At 43.8% G+C, this 18,983-nt stretch overlaps 1 protein-coding gene across 4 annotated transcripts in view; it reads left to right on the top strand.

Annotated features, from left to right (window-relative positions):
* Positions 1-6,572: 6,572 nt before the first annotated feature.
* Positions 6,573-18,983, top strand: part of LOC139532244 (flotillin-2a) — a 35,526-nt gene continuing 23,115 nt past the window's right edge. Inside the window, exon 1 of one of the 4 annotated variants that reach the window (XM_071329633.1) lies at positions 6,573-6,800. In XM_071329633.1, coding sequence (XP_071185734.1) covers positions 6,752-6,800 — 49 coding nt within the window. In that variant the 5' untranslated portion in view covers positions 6,573-6,751. Of the gene's footprint in view, positions 6,801-7,099; positions 7,252-18,983 lie in introns of those variants that run through there. The other 3 variants (XM_071329625.1, XM_071329643.1, XM_071329652.1) reach the window with 3 other exon arrangements.

Genomic DNA, 18,983 nt, shown 5'->3' on the forward strand with positions numbered 1-18,983 from the left:
GCATATCATATGATCTAGGACAGAGTACGAGGCCGTTCAATTTGGGCACCAATTCATCCAAAAGTGAAAATGTCGCCCCCTAGTTCTAAGAAGTTAACTTATGCATTATTGTGACTGTTGTCGCGCTTTGCACTTTTGCCATTTCGCTGGAGGTTTTTGACGCAGTTGCATCTGTCTTTTGTTACTTCTGCCAATTAAAGTGTTCGCCTGATCACAACTCTCCGCTCTCCTGCACCTGACTTCTTACCAGTAGCGCACAACCTGACAGTCGGCGAAAAGCCATAAGCTCCAAGGTGCTACAATGGGAAAAAAGCCGACCAGGGCCAAAGATGCGGTTAGATACATTAACCTAAAAAAAACAAACAGAATAGACTGCAGAATCGAACAGCAGCTGGTAGACCACACATACGCTTAGGGACACCAAGGGCAGTAGTAAAGCAAAAGATGGAGGAATATTACCTCTACACGCTTTTCAACAGCCAGTAGCTGCTGTGAAAGGATCTTAAGCACAATAGCCACATCCCAGGACGAGCTAAAGGCTTAGAGACTGGGAGTAAGCGACGAGACTCCCTTAGAGATGACACAACAGTTATGGACAAACTGTATCACTGTTGGGGCTTTGAAAGGCAGAGAAATCGGCTAAAGGACCTTAACAACGATGAACCTTCTCTCCATCCCAAAACTCCTGTAAGAAGCATAGGACCATGGAAAACAGAGTGTAGGAAGAGTGTAGGAAGGAACAATCTGTTTAGTCATATGACTTCTCCAAGAAAAAAGCAACAACTGTAAAACAGAGACCGTGCAAAAGGGGCTAGTACTCTCTTCCAAGAGTCGCAGGCCTGTCTATTTCTTATATATCTATATACTCTGTATACAGTATATACACTAAATGACCAAAAGTATGTGGACACCTGCTCGTCGAACGTCTCAATCATGGGCATTAATATGAAGTTGTTCCCCCTTTGCTATAACAGCCTCCACTCTTCTGGGATGGCAATTAACTAGATGTTGGAACATTTCTGCAGGGTGTTGTTTCCATTCAGTCACAAGAGCGTTAGTGGGGTCGGGCACTGATGTTGGGCGATTAGGCCTGGTTCACAGTTGGCATTCCAATTCAGGTGTTCGATGGGGTTGAGGTAAGGGCTCTGTGTAGGCCAGTAAAGTTCTTCCACACTGATCTCTAGCCAGAACCATGAAAAACAGCCCCAAACCATTATTACTCCTCCACCAAACTTTACAGTTGGCACTATGCATTGGGGTAGGTAGTGTTCTACTGGCATCCGCCAAACCCAGATTTGTCCGTCGGACTGCCAGATGGTGAAGCGTGATTCATCACTCCAGAGAGCACGTTTACACTGCTCCAGAGTCCAATGGCGACAAGCTTTACACCACACCAGCCAATGCTTGGCATTGTGCATGGTGACCTTAGGCTTGTGTGTGGCTGCTCAGGTCATGGAAACCCATTTCATGAAGCTCCCGACAAACAGTTATTGTGCTGACGTTGCTTCCAGAGGCAGTTTGGATTTGGTAGTGAGTGTTGCAACAGTGGAGATACAATTTTTACGCGCTACGCACTTCAGCATTCTGGGTCCCATTCTGTGAGCTTGCGTGGCCTACCACTTCGCTGCTGAGCCCTTGTTGTTCCTAGACGTTTACACTTTACAATAACAGCACTTAAAGTTGCCCGGGGGAGCTCAAGCAGGGCAGAAATATTGTTTTGTTGGAAAAGTGGCATCCTATGACAATGCCACGGGCAACTTTAAAACCTCTACAGGATCGGTGTCCCAACCTCGGGACGGTTGAGCTAACGTAGGCTTATGCGATTAACATGAGGTTGTAAGTAACAAGAAAATCAGCCAAGACCTAAGAAAAACATTGTAGACCTCCACAAGTCTGGTTCATCCTTGGGAGCAATTTCCAAACACCTGAAGGTACCACGTTCATCTGTACAAACAATAGTCGTGAAAAGGGCACGACAAAGCCTATTCCCCCTAAGGAAACTAAAAAGATTTGGTATGGGTCCTGAGATCCTCAAAAAGTTCTACAGCTGCAACATCGAGAGCATCCTGACTGGTTGCATCACTGCCTGATACGGCAACTGCTTGGCCTCCGACCACAAGGCACGACAGAGGGTAATGCGTACGGCCCAGTACATCACTGGGGCTAAGCTGCCTGCCATCCAGGACCTCTACACCAGGCGGTGTCAGAGGAAGGCCCTAAAAATTGTCAAAGAACCCAGCCACCCCAGTCATAGACTGTTCTCTCTACTACCGCATGGCAAGCGGTACCGGAGTGCCAAGTCTAGGACAAAAAGGCTTCTCAACAGTTTTTACCCCCAAGCCATAAGACTCCTGAACAGGTTATCAAATGGCTACCCGGACTATTTGCATTGTGTCACCCCCAAACCCCTCTTTTACGCTGTTGCTACTCTCTGTTTATCCTATATGCATAATCACTTTAACTATACATTAATGTACATACTACCTCAATTGGGCCGACCAACCAGTGCTCCCGCACATTGGCTAACCGGGCTATCAGTATTGTGTCCTGCCACCCACCACCCGCCAACCCCTCTTTTACGCTACTGCTACTCTATGTTCATCATATATGCATAGTCACTTTAACCATATCTACATGTACAAACTACCTTAATCAGCCTGACTAACCGGTGTCTGTATGTAGCCTTGCTACTTTTATAGCCTCGCTACTGTATAAAGCCTTTATTTTTACTGTTGTTTTATTTCTTTACTTACCTATTGTTCACCTAATACCCTTTTTGCACTATTGGTTAGAGCCTGTAAGTAAGCATTTCACTGTAAGGTCTGCACCTGTTGTATTCTGCCCACGTCACAAATAAACTTTGATTTGAAGACTCTGTCGAGGTCCCAGTCCCATTACCCGGCACACAGATTAGAGTTCTTCACTCTTAAGTGGGCTGTGTGTGATAAGTTCACCCATTGGCTGAAGGGGAATAGATTCACAGTCCTAACAGATAACAACCCCCTGACCTATATAATGACGACACCAAAGCTAGACACCTGTGAGCAACGGTGGATCTCTAAACTGGCCCCCTCGACTTTGACTTGAAGTACATCCCTGGGCCTCAGAATGTCCTGGCAGACCTGCTTAGTCGGCAGCCGTTCATTGGAGCTAGGAAGGCAAGTGATTTCCCAGAATATGGAGCAGAGTATGTGATTTCAGAGTCCATCCAGGAAGCATTCACACTGTCAGTCAACATCCAAGGTGGCAAGATCCTAGTTCAAGTCTCTTCTGAAGGAGTGAAAGCAGTTTTGGAATCCTGTCTGGAGTGGGATGCGAGTGTGCCAGTGCGCAGCTTCCAATTAGCCCAGTATTCTGCCAGCATCCTTCAGCAAGAAGGGGGAGCGGCTACTCTTCCAGTCCTTTCTTCTGATGTGATAAGTAGAAAACAGAAGGCGAATCAGGTGCTGGCCCGAGTGGCATACTTTGTTGAGAGAAGGAGGGGACCTTCGCAGAGAGAGAGACCTCATGAGACTGCCCAAGTTTTGAGAATACTGAAGCATTGGGATAAATTCTAAATCAAGGATGTGATCCTCTACTGAAGATCTAAGGACAGAGTTGGCAAGAAGAAGCACCAGCTGGTGGTGCCAGACTCCCTTTAAGCCATCGTTCTGAGGGGAACCCATGACGAAGCTGGCCAACAAAGCCAGACTATAACCCTCCATCTGGTACGTCAAAGGTTCTTCTGGACTGGGATGGACAGGGAAGTGAAGAAGTATGTCTCCTACTGTAAGTGCTGTGTGGTTGGCAAGACAATGGAGCCAGAGACTAGGGCACCATTGGAATCTTTACAGACCAGCACTACGTTGGAACTGGTGTGCATAGACCTCTGGTCAGCAGAAGGAAGGGATGGAAAGAGCGTTGATGTACTCGTCATCACAGACCATTTTACGAAGCTGGAACATGCGTTTCCTTGCCCGAATCAACCAGCAAAAGTGGTTTCCCAGAAGTTATGGAACCAGTTCTTCTGTGTCTATGGTTTTCGCCAGCGGATACACTCAGACAAAGGAGCAAACTTTGAGAGTCACTTAATTGCTGGATTGCTACAAGTGTCAGGAGTCAAAAAGTCCCATACCACTCCATATCGTCCTATGGGCAAAGGTCAGACTGAAAGATTCAAACGCACGAATGGTAACATGGTCCGATCGTTGCCAGCGAGAGCAAAAGAAAGATGGCCCCAGATGATACAGATGCTCACCTTCTCGTACAACTCTACCACACACGAAATGACAGGATTCGTGCCGTTCTATTTGATGTTCGGCCGAGTTCCACAGCTGCTAGTGGACATTGTGTTTGGAAGCACCTTGAAAAACGAAGACGTGTTGACTCATGACGAGTATGTCGACTCGTTCCAAAAATACCTGTGAGAGGCTGTCAGGATCACCAAGGCCAACACCACTGAAGCTCAGAAAAAGCAGCAAGGCAGTATAACAAGAGAGTGAAAGGTACTGCCCGAGAGATTGGAGACCGAGTTCTCTTGGCAAACCGAAAGGAAAGAGGAAAAGGAAGACTTGCTGACTTGTGCGATTCAGCGGTCCATGTGATCACATGGAAAGACACACCGACAGCAGTGACCAAAAACTGATATTTGATATGGATGAGGATTCAGAGGATCAAAGGACTTCTGCCTGGATTCTCGATGGCCAGAATCCTGAGGGGTAGTACTCACACATAACTATTTCATGTTTTTAAATGATTTCTTTATTCAGACGAAGGGTACTGCTATGGGATCGCCCATGGCTCCTAACTATGCTAATTTGTATGTGGGTTACATGGAGAAACAGTCTATTTTCAATCCTCTCAAAAATGTTTTCTTGCCTATCATTATTTGGAAATGGTATATTGATGATATTTTTGTTCTATGGAGGGGTGATGCAAAACAGCTCCAGGCATTCCATGCTTTTCTTAACTCCTGTTCTGAACATTTGATATTTACTATGCAATCTGATACAGGTCAAATCAGTTTTCTTGATCTTCTGATCTTGTGTGAAAATAATGTTCTATACACTGATCTTTACAGGAAACCTACTGATCGTAACAGTTTGTTGAGGGCTGACAGTTGTCACCCACTTCCCCTGAAAAATAGTTTGCCCTACAGCCAATTCTGTCGAATCAAAAGAATTTGCAAAAAACAATCAGATTTCGACAGAAATATGGCTGAGACGCAAAGAAAGTTCAAGGAGAGGGGGTACAAAAATTATCATATTAATATTGCCATTGAGAAAATTCAAAACAAAACGAGACATGACCTTTTTCAAGTGCAGTCTCGCAAAAAGACGCATTCTTGCATTCTAACTACCCACTATTCAAAGCGCTCTGAACAAATTAAGGGAATCGTTCACAAACATTGGCACATCATAAAATCCGATGATAGTCTCGGTAATGTGTTTTCGGACCTTCCCTTGGTCGTATTTTCGCGGGGCAGAAATCTCAGAGACCAATTGGTACACTCTGATTTACCACCCCAAGATTTTCCTGAACAACGTCTATTTGCGTTGTAATTACTGGATGGAAATTACAAGTGTAATGGCTGTGCTCAATGCAATGGCACTTATAAATGCAGATCCTTCAAACACCCACAAACAGGCAAATCAATTTGAAATAACAATTTGTCAGATGGTGCGTTGGAGACTGATGTATTCCTGTCCTGTCTTTTCATAATATTATTGCAGATCAACATAAAGGCCCCAAAAGACAGACGTGGTGTCGCTCCAAAAAGTCAGCCGTAGTGTCGCTCTTAATTTCTTGGTTCCTCTGTGGTACCGCTACATTTATTGTATCTTATCTTGGACCAAGTTTTGAACAAATCAGATAATATTCTGACAAAACACTAATCCCACCTCCAAATTCCATTTATGCCTAAAACCAAGTTGATCCAAATCAAATCCTGTGGACGAACTGATGTTCCTTTGCCCACCCTGTGCGGAAATACCTTTTAGATCAATTGATGATGAGGGTCATACAGTATGTTGATGGTTCCTTCAAAATGCAGGTAAATACTACAATAACACACTACACGTTTGAACTGTGATTTATTGGTAATACTTATTCCTAGGCACAATGATGCAAAATAGATCAACCTGCTGGTCAAACACTTGACATACTGTACACAGTAGGCCTACTTCAGCGATAAACAGCCCACAACCACTATGGAACACGTTCATTCCATGAGTCCCCGACCCTATCACCATTTATTGTAGTGTAGTGTCGCCTGCTGGTGAAATTCTACACTTGTCTGTATGTGCATAAACAAGTGCGGTGGGAGATGTGCTGACGCCCAAATGGTCATTACAATCGGACGAATACTAAGCCACTTTAACAGGGGAAAACAGAAAGCGCTAAAGGAGCATTTGTTGTTCTTTCTCGGATCGAGGAGCCGTACAAATAATCAATGAGGGGATTCGATTCATCTGTCCCGGGTAGACGTGTTTTGCACTGGTTGAAAGTTCATTGCATTCCCTTCATTTGAGATGGGCGCTCCTCCCTCACCATTGTGTCCAGTTACGTCACGTGCCATAGACCGGTGCCCCACGGTTCAGTATAATCGAATCAGCCTAGTGTCGATAAAAACTGTATAATAAAGCAGGGGTTACGCAAGTACATTTGAGGACCGGCACGCGCCAACCGTGTGTTTGTGGACTGACATAATACAGTAGAAGAAGATTTTTAGGCAACACACGCACTTGGTTTGGGATACGCCTTTTGAAATAACATGGGTAATTGTCATACTGTTGGACCAAATGAGGCCCTTGTTGTTTCAGGTACGTACCGTTACATTCATCATCAACTTTGTAAATATTAATTTAACGTGTAAGTTAATGTTACTTTCACTTGTTATTTACACAGTGACATGCACATTGGCGCGTGATTATCCCAATGGATAACCTCGTCATTGTGTCATTACCAGTTCTGAAAATGTAGACAGTTACTATATTCCTCTGATGTTAGCTAGCTAGCTAGATCACGGATAGCTGACTCACAGTTGCCGCGTTCAAAACAACTGGGTACTCGGAATCTCCGACTTCATTACGTTCAAAACAACGGAACTCGGGGAAAAATCGAGCTTGGACTGGGAAAAATCGATTTGAACGGTCAGTCACCCAACTCGGGCCTCTTTTCTAGTGCTCCGACTTTCCGACCTAAATTATTTTTCCGAGTTTCCAGTTATTTTAAACGCTGCTGTTATCATGTGTTCCTCAGGGCAGGAGATGGGTACGTATATAATTTTTTTTTCTCTAGATGCCACACTTCTACGGGACACCATGTGATTGTAAACAGCATCGCAATCGCACTTATGTCGTTATGAATCAAGTAATTGATGCGCATTTCACGTTTGGGGAAGTAGGAACGTTGTGATTATGAATGACGGGCTCCGAGTCGTGAGGGGAGGGAACATGATAGCGGGGTGGTGCCCATTCCCGTATGTCAGGCTGTCTGTGATGTCAGGTCTAATACGTTTGACATTTTAGCCATTTAGCAGGCGATTTTACCTAGAGCGATTTACAGTTACCTATACATTCAGACCACAAATGTCATAGCAGATTTACGTAATACAGATTAAATGGTATGAAATTTGGCCTGGTATGTTAAAGCCACGGTGATTGTAGCTAATGGAATATTACCCATGAAATACAGTACAACTCTAAACGTATTATAAATAACTTTATTAATAGGTTTTAATAATTATGTTCGAGAGATAGTCTATGGTAGAAAGATATGCTTTTTGCATCTGAAAATGTAATTTCTGGATACTAGACTGCCTGTAGCCTTCTATTTGCAGTGTGGCAATATGAGAGAGCGGTTGTCATGACTCGTGACATGTGAAATCTGAGCAAACCAATGGAATTTGTGGAAGTATTGCTGATTGCTTTATTTCATCCATATGAGTTAAGTTCGAGACATTAGATGTAGCGTGAGGTCTTTTAAGTTCTGGAAACGGACTCCGTCTTTACAGACCCTGATCTGTAGCAGCACTGGAGAACTGCAATTAACTATGTTATGTTGGTAAATGTAGCTGTGTATATGCCTTGAAAGATTACAATGCCATTTTCAGGCAGTTTCAAGGACAGACTTCGCTCGGTCCACTAGGATACATGAGTAGCTAGGCTATGTTATCTTGGTCTTTTGTAGAAAGTTATTATTGAGACAGATAGTATGATTACAAATCACTCAGCAAAATCAGATTTGATTGTTTATGTAGCGTTGGTTATAGAAGAATCAGATTTGTACTCGTCTTGTACAGATTGCAGTAGTTTGACTGTGGTTTGGGGTGTATAATACATCTGTTTAACTTTGTAAACTAAAGGTGTGTTTAGAATTATTTTTGTTGTATTAATGCTATTTAATCTCTCCTCAGACTAATATTATTCTGTTTGTCCTGTGGGTACCTTTGCCACTGTTCCACCCCTTGTGTATTGCGCTGTCATGGTGTATTATAATTCAGAAATGTTCACAAGTTGTTCACTGTTTTCACAAGAGACAGACTGACACATTTTCTGTTTTGACTGAGTTTGACTGTTTTGATTTAAAGTTTGTGAATAGGTTGAGATCGTTTCGGCCCCAAGACCTCTAATCATTGGCTCTAATCAAAGAAAGCAGAAATGATTTGCACAAGAGTGAATGGGAGGAGGTATAGAAAAGAGTTGGGGGTAAAAGTAAGACAGCGGTACACACATGAGAAAAAGTTGGAAAAACAGTAACACCATGACACTTTTAGACGTGTAACAGTCTAGATGTTATTGAATCAGGAATTAATGAAGGAAGCAGCATAGGGAAAAGGAAAGTAGGTAGAGTGGGCTCATATAATTAAGAGGTTTCATCATAACCTCTTTGAGAAACCAGTTTCCTGTCTACTATTTTATTTGCCACATGGCCCGAATACACCAGGTGTAGACCTTAATGTGAAATGCTTACTTACAAGCCCTTAACCAACAGTGCAGTTCAAGAAATAAAGTTACGAAAATTTTTACTAAAATAAAGAAGAAAAATGTATCAAATAATAAGGCTATATACAGGGGGTACAGGCACTGGCGGTACAGGTTAGTCAAGGTAAATTGTACATGTAGGTAAGGGTAAAGTGACTGCATAGATAATAAACAGCGAGTAGCAGCAGTGTAAAAACAAAGGGGGTGTCAATGTAAATAGTCTGGGTGGCCATTTGATGAATTGTTCAGCAATCTTATGGCTTGGGGGTCTTCCTGACATCTTTTGTTAAGGAGCCTTTTGGGCCCAGACTTGGCACTCCGGTACCACTTGCTGTGCGGTAACAGAGAGAACAGTCTATGACTTGGGTGAATGGAGTCTTTGACAATTTTTGGGGCCTTCCTCTGACCATGATAGTTTGTTGGTGATGTGGACACTCTCGACCCGTTCCACTACAGCCCTGTTGATGTGAATGAGGGTGTGTTCGGCCCTCCTTTTCCTGTAGTCCACGATCAGCTCCTTTGTCTTGCTCACGTTGAGGAAGAGGTTGATGTCCTGGCACCACACTGTCAGGTCTCTGACGACCTCCCTATAGGCTGTCTCATCGTTGTTGGCTATCAGGACTACATTCCTTACTACAGAATGAAAGAACAGCTCTTGGATTTTCCATTGTGTTGAAACCAGAGGTATAAGTCACCAGATGACTATGAGAACCCAAATGTCAGGAAGAATTATGGTCACATGATCCACATTACAGTGACCCTCACTTTTCCTTTTGTCACTAGATGACCATGCTGCAACTGACCGAAGAGTTGATGCAAGCTGTTGAGCAAGTACATGAGCTGTCTTTGTAACTTTAGGGTTATGGTTTGGTTTAAGGTCTGGGGTTAGGTTTAGGGGGTCAAAGTTAGGTTAAGGCACAGGCTAGCTTCTCTCATCCCCCCATAAAATTCATAATGGTGCCGGAGGAGATGGCTGCCGTTTTACGGTCTCCTAACCAATTGTGCTATTGTGAGTTTTCATGTAATTTTAATTTATTTTGTACATAATGTTTCTGCCACCGTCTCTTATGACCGAAAAGCGCTTCCAGATATCAGGACAGTGATTACTCACCTCGTACTGGACAAATGTTTCCTTTAACGAGTCAGACGCGAAGGATTTACTTCAGACACCTGACAAGGCCCAAATGCCTGTGATTCGCATAGGAAAGAGACAGAGATATCAGGGACGTAGGTCAGGGTGCCTTGTAAGGATCCGACGGCAAGTTGGTAATCTGCCTCTACCATCAGTCCTATTAGCCAACGTACAATCATTGGATAACAAAATAGACGAACTACGATCACTAATATCCTACCAATGGGACATTAAAACCTCTTTGGGATAGGCGTGCCGCTAGCGCCCGGCCTCAACAACATCCGGTGAAATTGCAGAGCGCGAAATTCAAATTACAGAAATCGTAATATTAAACATTCATGAAAATACAAGTGTCATACATCATTTAAAAGCTTAACTTCTTGTTAATCCAGCCGCTTTGTCAGATTTCAAAAAGGCTTTACGGCGAAAGCACACCATGCGATTATCTGAGGACAGCGCCCTGCACACAAAAGCATTACATACATTTTCCAACCAAGCAGAGGCGTCACGAAAGTCAGAAATAGCGATAAAATAAATCACATACCTTTGAAGAGCTTCATCTGGTTGCAATCACAAGGGTCCCAGCTACATAACAAATGGTCCTTTTGTTCAATAAAGTCCTTCTTTATATCCCGAAAAAGTTTGTTTCATTGGCGCGCTAGACTCAGTAATCCACTGGTTTCCCTCGTTCAAAATGCATACAAATGAATCCCGTAAGGTACCAATAAACGTCTTCCAAACATATCAAACAACGTTCCTAATCAATCCTCAGGTACCCTAATATGTAAATTAAAGATCAAATTTAAGACTGAGAATACCGGAGACCATTACCGGAGATAAATAACGAAGTACACGCACTCACCGGAACAGGCAACAAACACTACAGCCAAAATGGGAGCCACTTACTAAAACAACAAATTCTAGCAAATTTTTCAAAAAACAAGCCTGAAACTCTTTCTAAAGGCTGTTGACATCTAGTGGAAGCCATAGGAACTGTAATCTGGGAGGTATTCCTTTTATATTCCCATTGACAACCATAGTAATCAAGGGTGAGCTGAAAAAAAAGATTCTGGATGGATTGTCCTTGGGTTTTTGCCTGCCATATCAGTTCTGTTATACTCAGACATTATTTGAACAGTTTTGGAAACTTTAGAGTGTTTTCTATCCAATACTACCAATTATATGCATATCCTAGCTTCTGGGCCTGAGTAACAGGCAGTTTACTTTGGGTACCTCATTCATCCAAACTTCTGAATACTGCCCCCTAGCCCGAAGAAGTTTTAAAAACTGTAATATCTTATGTTTCACCGAGTCGTGGCTAATTGACGACGTGAATAACATACAGCTGGCGGGGTTTACTCTGCATCTGCAAGATGGAACAGCCGACCTCCGGTGAGACAAGGGGTGGCGGTCTGTGTATATTTGTAAACAACAGCTGGTGCACGAAATCTAATAGTAAGGCAGTCTTGAGGATTTCCTCTACCTCGGGAGAGCAAATCCTATCTCATGATAAGCTGTAGACCACACTATTTACCAAGAGTTGATCTATAGTCTTCATAACTGTCTATTTACCACCACAAACCAATGCTGTCACTAAGACTGCAGTCAATGAGCTGTATACGTGGTCCCGTGTGGCTCAGTTGGTAGAGCATGGCGCTTGCAACGCCAGGGTTGTGGGTTCATTCCCCACGGGGGGACCAGGATGAATATGTATGAACTTTCCAATTTGTAAGTCGCTCTGGATAAGAGCGTCTGCTAAATGACTTAAATGTAAATGTAAATGTATACGGCCATAAGAAAACAGGAAAACGCTCATCCAGAGGTGGTGCTCTTGGTGGCTGGGGACTTTAATGCAGGGAAACTTAAATCAGTTTTACTAGTATGATAAATGTGCAACCAGAGGGAAAAAACTCTAGACCACCTTTACTCCACACACAGAGACGCTTACAAAGCTCTCCCTGCATTTGGCAAATCTGACCATAATTATATCCTCCTGATTCCTGCTTGCATGCAAAAACTAAAGCAGGAAGCACCAGTGGCTCGGTCAATATAGAAGTGGTCAGATGATGCAGATGCTAAGCTACAGGACTGTTTTGCTAGCACAGACTGGAATATGTTCCAGGATTCTTCCGATGGCATTGAGGAGTACACCACATCAGTCATTGGCTTCATCAATAAGTGCATCGACAACATCGTCCCCACAGTGACTGTACGTACATACTCCAACCAGAAGCCATGGATTACAGGTAACATTCGCACTGAGCTAAAGGGTAGAGCTGCCGCTTTCAAGGAGCAGGACTCTAACCCGGAAGCGTATAAGGAATCCTGCTATGCTCTCCAACGAACCATCACAGGATCAATACAGGACTAAGATCGAATCGTACAACACCGGCTCCGACGCTCGTCGGATGTGGCAGGGCTTGAAAACTATTAGATTACAAAGAGAAGGACAGCCGTAAACTGCCCAGTGACACGAGCCTACCAGATGAGCTAAATTACTTCTATGCTCGCTTCGAGGCAAGCAACACTGAAGCATGCATGAGAGCATCAGATGTTCCGGATGACTGTGTGATCACGCTCTCCGTAGCCGATGTAAGACATTTAAACTAGGGATGCACCGATATGACATTTTTGGCCAATATCCGATATTTTCCTTGCCAAAAAGATACCGATATTTACAATTTTAGCAGCCTTTTAAGCATTCTAGTTCAGTTAAATAGTTGAAACACGCACTGACCAAAGTTATTTTGTTGGCATTTACGTATGTCCCCATTACCTGTAAAACTTAATCAAAACCTATTTCTTTCACTTACTTGCTGTGCTGAATCGTTCAGTCGTTTCATTTTCAACCAGGATTTCATCATACATGTCAAGCATTGAAGTTTCAGCTTTGTCTGTCCGTGGCCTCTCTTCCTCGGTGCGCACTGTCATGGTGTCCGTTTCCATCTTGTCCAGCTGTGTCTAACAGTTCACGTAACCCCTGTTTCTTGTCTGCATCAAAGTAGCGGTCCTTGTACCGAGCATGGTGGCGACACAGTAAAGAGGCTCAGAGAATGCCACCAAATCGCTTGTTCACAGCCTCTAGTAGAGTCTTTTCCATGTTAACCTCACGGTCTGTGTTGGCAGTTTTGTTGCGTAGGCGTTTCAATGCCATGACAGAGGGTATCATGTCGTCTGCTGCAGACACTGTTGATGAGCTTATTCTCAAGTTCGTAGTTCGAATGGAGCTAGTAGTGTGTTCATGTTTCAATCATGCTCTCAAATGCCATTGAAATGGCAGCAGTGGTATGAAAACCAGCACATTCTTGTGCATGCAATAAGGCTTTCCTCAGTACAAAATCCTTATCGACCCACTGTGCTGTCAGACTCGGCATGCTCATGGGGCTGACATCACTCGTCCAAATGTCAGTCGTGAAGCTAATAGCAGTGACGCCCATAGCAAGTAGCTTATGGATTTACGTTTCAACAATACTGTTTAACTCCGGTAGGGCAACATCCTGAAAAATAGCACCTACTTGGTAGTGTGTACCGGGGCTTGAGGTGCTCGACCAGTCGGCGAAACCAACATCATACACGACAGAGAACGGTTGATTGTCAAGGGCAATGAATTTCATTATCTTGGCTTTAAGGATTTTGTCTTTAAGTTGTCTCGCTGAAATGTATTTACTCTTTCAAATGACTGCTCGACTTGTTGACTGCTCAATCCACACAGCAGACATTGTGGGCTAGGTTAGGAATGCTGTGTTGCACGTGTAGTGCTATATTTTTTGTGGCATCATTATGTCATCTACCTACATTTATATAGGTATGCACGTCAGCTTTGACATCTGTTTTGTACATCGGTGTTAAACTAGACATCGGGCCGACGTTGGCATTTTTAGCTAATATCATCCGATTTCCGATATGCTTACCAATATATTGTGCATCCCTACTTTAAACAGGTCAACATTCACAAGGCCGCAGGTCCAGAACAGATTACCAGGACGTGTTCTCAGAGCATGCGCTGACCAACTGGCAAGTGTCTTCACTGACATTTTCAACCTCTCCCTGTCCGAGTCTGTAATACCAACATGTTTCAAGCAGACCACCATAGTCCCTGTGCCCAAGAACACTAAGGTAACCTGCCTACATGACTACCGACCCGTAGCACTCACGTCTGTAGCCATGAAGTGCCTTGAAAGGCTGGTCATGGCTCACATCAACACTATTATCCCAGAAACCCTAGACCCACTCCAATTTGCATACCGCACCAACCGATCCACAGATGATGCAATCTCTATTGGACTCTACACTGCCCTTTCCCACCTGGACAAAAGGAACACCTTTGTGAATGCTATTATTTTTTATTTTTTTTATTTAATTTAAATTTTACCCCCTTTTCTCCCCAATTTTCGTGGTATCCAATTGCTAGTAATTACTATCTTGTCTCATCGCTACAACTCCCGTACGGGCTCGGGAGAGACGCAGGTCGAAAGCCATGCGTCCTCCGAAACACAACCCAACCAAGCCGCACTGCTTCTTAACACAGCACGCCTCCAACCCGGAAGCCAGCCACACCAATGTGTCGGAGGAAACACCTGGCTCCCTTGGTTAGCGCCCACTGTGCCCGGCACGCCACAGGAGTCGCTGGTGCGCGATGAGACAAGGATATCCCTACCGGCCAAACCCTCCCTAACCCGGACGACGCTAGGCCAATTGTGCGTCGCCCCACGGACGTCGCGGCCGGCTGCGACAGAGCCAGAGTCTCTGGTGGCGTAGCTAGCGCTGCGATGCAGTGCCCTAGACCACTGCGCCACCCGGGAGGCCGTGAATGCTATTCTTTGACTACAGCTCAGCGTTCAACACCATAGTGCCCTCAAAGCTCATCGCTAAGGACCCTGGGACTGTACACCTCCCTCTGCAACTGGATCCTGGACTTCCTGATGGGCCGCTCCCAGTTGGTGAGGGTAGGTAGCAACACATGCGCAACGCTGATCCTCAACACGAGGGCCCCTCAGGGGTGAGTGCTCAGTCCCCTACTGTACTCCCTGTTCACTTATGACTGCGTGGCTAGGCATGACTCCAACACCATCATTAAGTTTGCAGACGACACAAGTGGTAGGCCTGATCACCGACAATGATGAGACAGCCTATAGGGTGAGGTCAGAGACCTGGCCGTGTGGTGCCCGAATAACAACCTCTCCCTCAACGTGACCAAGACAAAAAAGATAATTGTGGACTACAGGGAAAAAGAGGACATCGCACGCCCCCATTCTCATCGACGGGGCTGTAGTGAAGCAGGTTGAGAGCTTCAAGTTCCTTGGTGTCCACATCACCAACAAACTAACATGGGCCAAACACACCAAGACAGTCGTGAAGAAGGCACGGCAAAGCCTATTCCCCCTCAGGATACTGAAAAAGTTCTACAGCTGCAGCATCCTGACTGGTTGCATCACCGCCTGGTATGGCAACTTCTCGGCATCTGACCATAAGGCTCTACAGAGGGTAGTGGGTATGGCCCAAAACATCACTGGGGCCAAGCTTCCTGCCATCCAGGACCTCTATCCCAGGTGGTGCCGGAGGAAGGCCCTAAATATTGTCAGACTCCAGCCACCATAGTCATAGACTGTTCTCTCTAATACCGCACGGCAAGCGGTACCGGAGCGCCAATTCTTGGTCCAAAAGGCTTTTTAACAGCTTCTACCCCCAAGCCATAAGACTCCTGAACAACTAATCAAATGGCTGCCAAGACTATTTGCTTTGTCCCCCCCCCCCCACCCTCATCTATTACGCTACTGCTACTCTCTGTTTATTATCTATGCATAGTCACTTTAACTCTACCTACTTTAACTCTACCTCTACCTATGTACATATTACCTCGACTAAGCTGTGCCCTCGCACATTGACTTTGTACTGGTACCCCCTGTATATAGCCTCGCTACTGTTATTTTATCCATTTATTATTTTTACTTAACACTTTTTCTTTACTGCATTGTTGTTTTAAGGGCTTGAAAGTAAACATTTCACTAAGGTCTACACCTATTGTGTTTGGTGCATGTGACAAATGCAATTTGATAACTGTCCATTATGAACAGACCACCCACGAGTAACACTTATGATTTTCTCTTAGAAGAAAAAATAAAGGTCCTATTTTACAAAACTTTTTTTATTCTAAGAAACAAAGGCCTAGCCATAGCGAATGAATCAACCAGGCATGATGCGAGCCAAAATGTGATGCCATGCTTTTTAAGGGGTAAATTCCACTCATTCCCATGGTGGCCTCTAGTATGTGGAGTCTGTCTGGCATCTGAAGTATTCTGAGGGAAGCAGAGCAGCAGCTGTGACTACAAGTCAGGCACTGAAATAATCCATCCGTCCTTGGTCCGTTTCAGCATTGCTCCTCTCCACTTTGGAGACCTGCATTAAGACGTCCATCTTGTAATATGGCCCACACCCCTTATTACAAAATGTCAGTATGCAATGAGTGCTGAATGGTACTGGGAGTCTCTGACCAGCACGTAGGGCTGGGCAATATTGCATAAAAGTCATCTAGATTTTTAAATTGTATTTGTATGTTTAGTGTGAGAACATTTCTTGATCAGTCTTGATCAAAATGTCTGCCCCCATTGCTGTGAACGTCTCAGAGCTCTAGCTTGGCTTTCTGAACTTGTTATGAACTCACCTGTCATCTCATGTTAGTCTTGTCTGTCTGACAAATGGAAAGTGTTTTTTGTTTAAAATCTATGAATTATTTTAGATTAATGGCTATAAATCTCTCCAATGTTGTTGATCCATCCTCAGTTTTCTCCTATCACAGCCATTAAACTCTAACTGTTTTGAAGTTACCATTGGCCTCATGGTGATATCCCTGAGCGGTTTCCTTCCTCACAGGCGTCCTTCCTGTCTCGGTTGCCAGAATCTTTGGATGGCGTATCAATACACCCAATCACTACAAAGGTTAATTAATAACTTCACCATGCTCAAAGAGATATTTAATGTCTGCTTTATCTTTTTTACCCATACAATTATCTGTATGTGTGGGATGCAGGGTTTATGTAGTTATTCAAAAATCATGGTAAACACTATTGCACACAGAGTGAGTCCATGCAACTTATTGTGACCTTTTTTAAGCTAAGTTTTACTCCTCAACTTATTTAGCCTTGCCATAACAGGGGTTGAATACTTGTAAAACTTTCAATAAACATAATTCCACTTTGACATTATGGGGTATTGTGTGTGTCTAGGCCAGTGACACAATCTCAATTTAATCCATTTTAAATGCAGGCTGTAACACATGTGGAAAAAGTCAAGGGGTGTGAATACTTTCTGAAGGCACTGTAAATAGCCTCTGAGCGGGATGCCCTTGCAGCTAAAATGTCATTCTATAGGCCTAATAGTAAGTTGGAGATTGTTTGCAGTCAAGACAAGCCAGCATGTCCCCCTCGTGTGTGGGGGTGTCGTGAAAGCTGGACATTTCTGGTCAACAGCCAGAAATGCTTGACGCCCTTAGATGGTACTGCTTGCTGTGAGTTTTAACCCTGTATTGCGAGTGGTTTATCAGAGCCAGAATACCTTAGATGAATTTACTGTAAGGGTTGATATTTTTTTTATTTTTTCTCTCTCTCTCACACACACTATAAAATGATTGAATCACACAAATCATGTGAGAAACAACAGCAGACATTTTATTAATGTGACATGAAACCTTGTCCTCATTACATTTTACATTTAAGTCATTTAGCAGACGCTCTTATCCAGAGCGACTTACAATCATGATCCATATGATCCGCTAGGAAGCAAGGAAGCTTAGAAACTCTTGTGTTTAGTCAAGAAAATGCTAGGCTATTTATTATGGTGGTGGTTCATGCAATGAATGATTCTTTAATTTTCTCTCAGGTCTACAGTACCTTAGGCAAACTGCATTTCCTCATATTTGGGAGAGATATTGCACATGCTTGTCTGGGTAGATGAACAGACAATGTTCCCTTGGCATGAAACATTTCTCTACAGTGTGCCCTATTGAACACGACCCTGGTTGCCCTTTACAGCTGACAGTCATTCTCAACACTCCTCAACTGATTTTGCTCCTTCTGAAAGGCAGCTATAATAGACTGGTGGGTTGTTGCGCAACAAACACGAGGTGTGCACAACCGTGGAGCAAAACTGGTCGGGTTAACTTAGAAACAAAAGATTGACAACATTTAAATGATATTTTATTGAAAACATAAATACATTTGCACAATGAGCACTTTTCTCTCAAATACATTGTTACTTGTTGGTTAGCTAGCTAGCTAGCAAATGTTATATTAGCATAGACGTGGTGAGTCAAAACACCTCAACAAGACATGGTATCAATAACAAGATATGAGCTGCCTACGATTCCCCACATGGCAGCTTCCTTGTCATAGCTAGCAACTATTTGACCGTCAAGAATCATAACACAGCGTTCTGCCCCATCAATGCGCCATGCATCGTTTTCGTGAAGTCATCTAACCTGTCGGAAGAATGAAGGGAGTGGCCAAATAATCCCCTTAATGTGATAGCTGTCTTTGTTAGTTTATTTACTCTAGACCTTATCATAGCCTGGGGGGCCGACAACTACTACCAGTAAAAACCCTTTTGATAACTGCCATTTGTTAGCACAATTGTGTTTTCCAGAACTTGATTTCTCATTTGCGTGTGAGCTAACTTTCCTGCAGTAGAAGTGTCACCACCACCATCAATTGGGGTTTGTTGGTGTATGTGGGGAAGTGTAAGTGCCAGGGGAAGTTCTTAGTGAGAGGGTTTAGTTTGTGGTCTACAGGAGGCTTGTTGTGACTGTAAATCAGTTAAATAACTTGTTTCTACATGAGGCCTAAGACACTCACAAATACACTGAACTAAGAGGGGAATAACACTACATACAATAT

The sequence above is a fragment of the Salvelinus alpinus genome, chromosome 1, assembly GCF_045679555.1.
Source record: "Salvelinus alpinus chromosome 1, SLU_Salpinus.1, whole genome shotgun sequence".
Classification (NCBI taxonomy): Eukaryota; Metazoa; Chordata; class Actinopteri; order Salmoniformes; family Salmonidae; genus Salvelinus; species Salvelinus alpinus.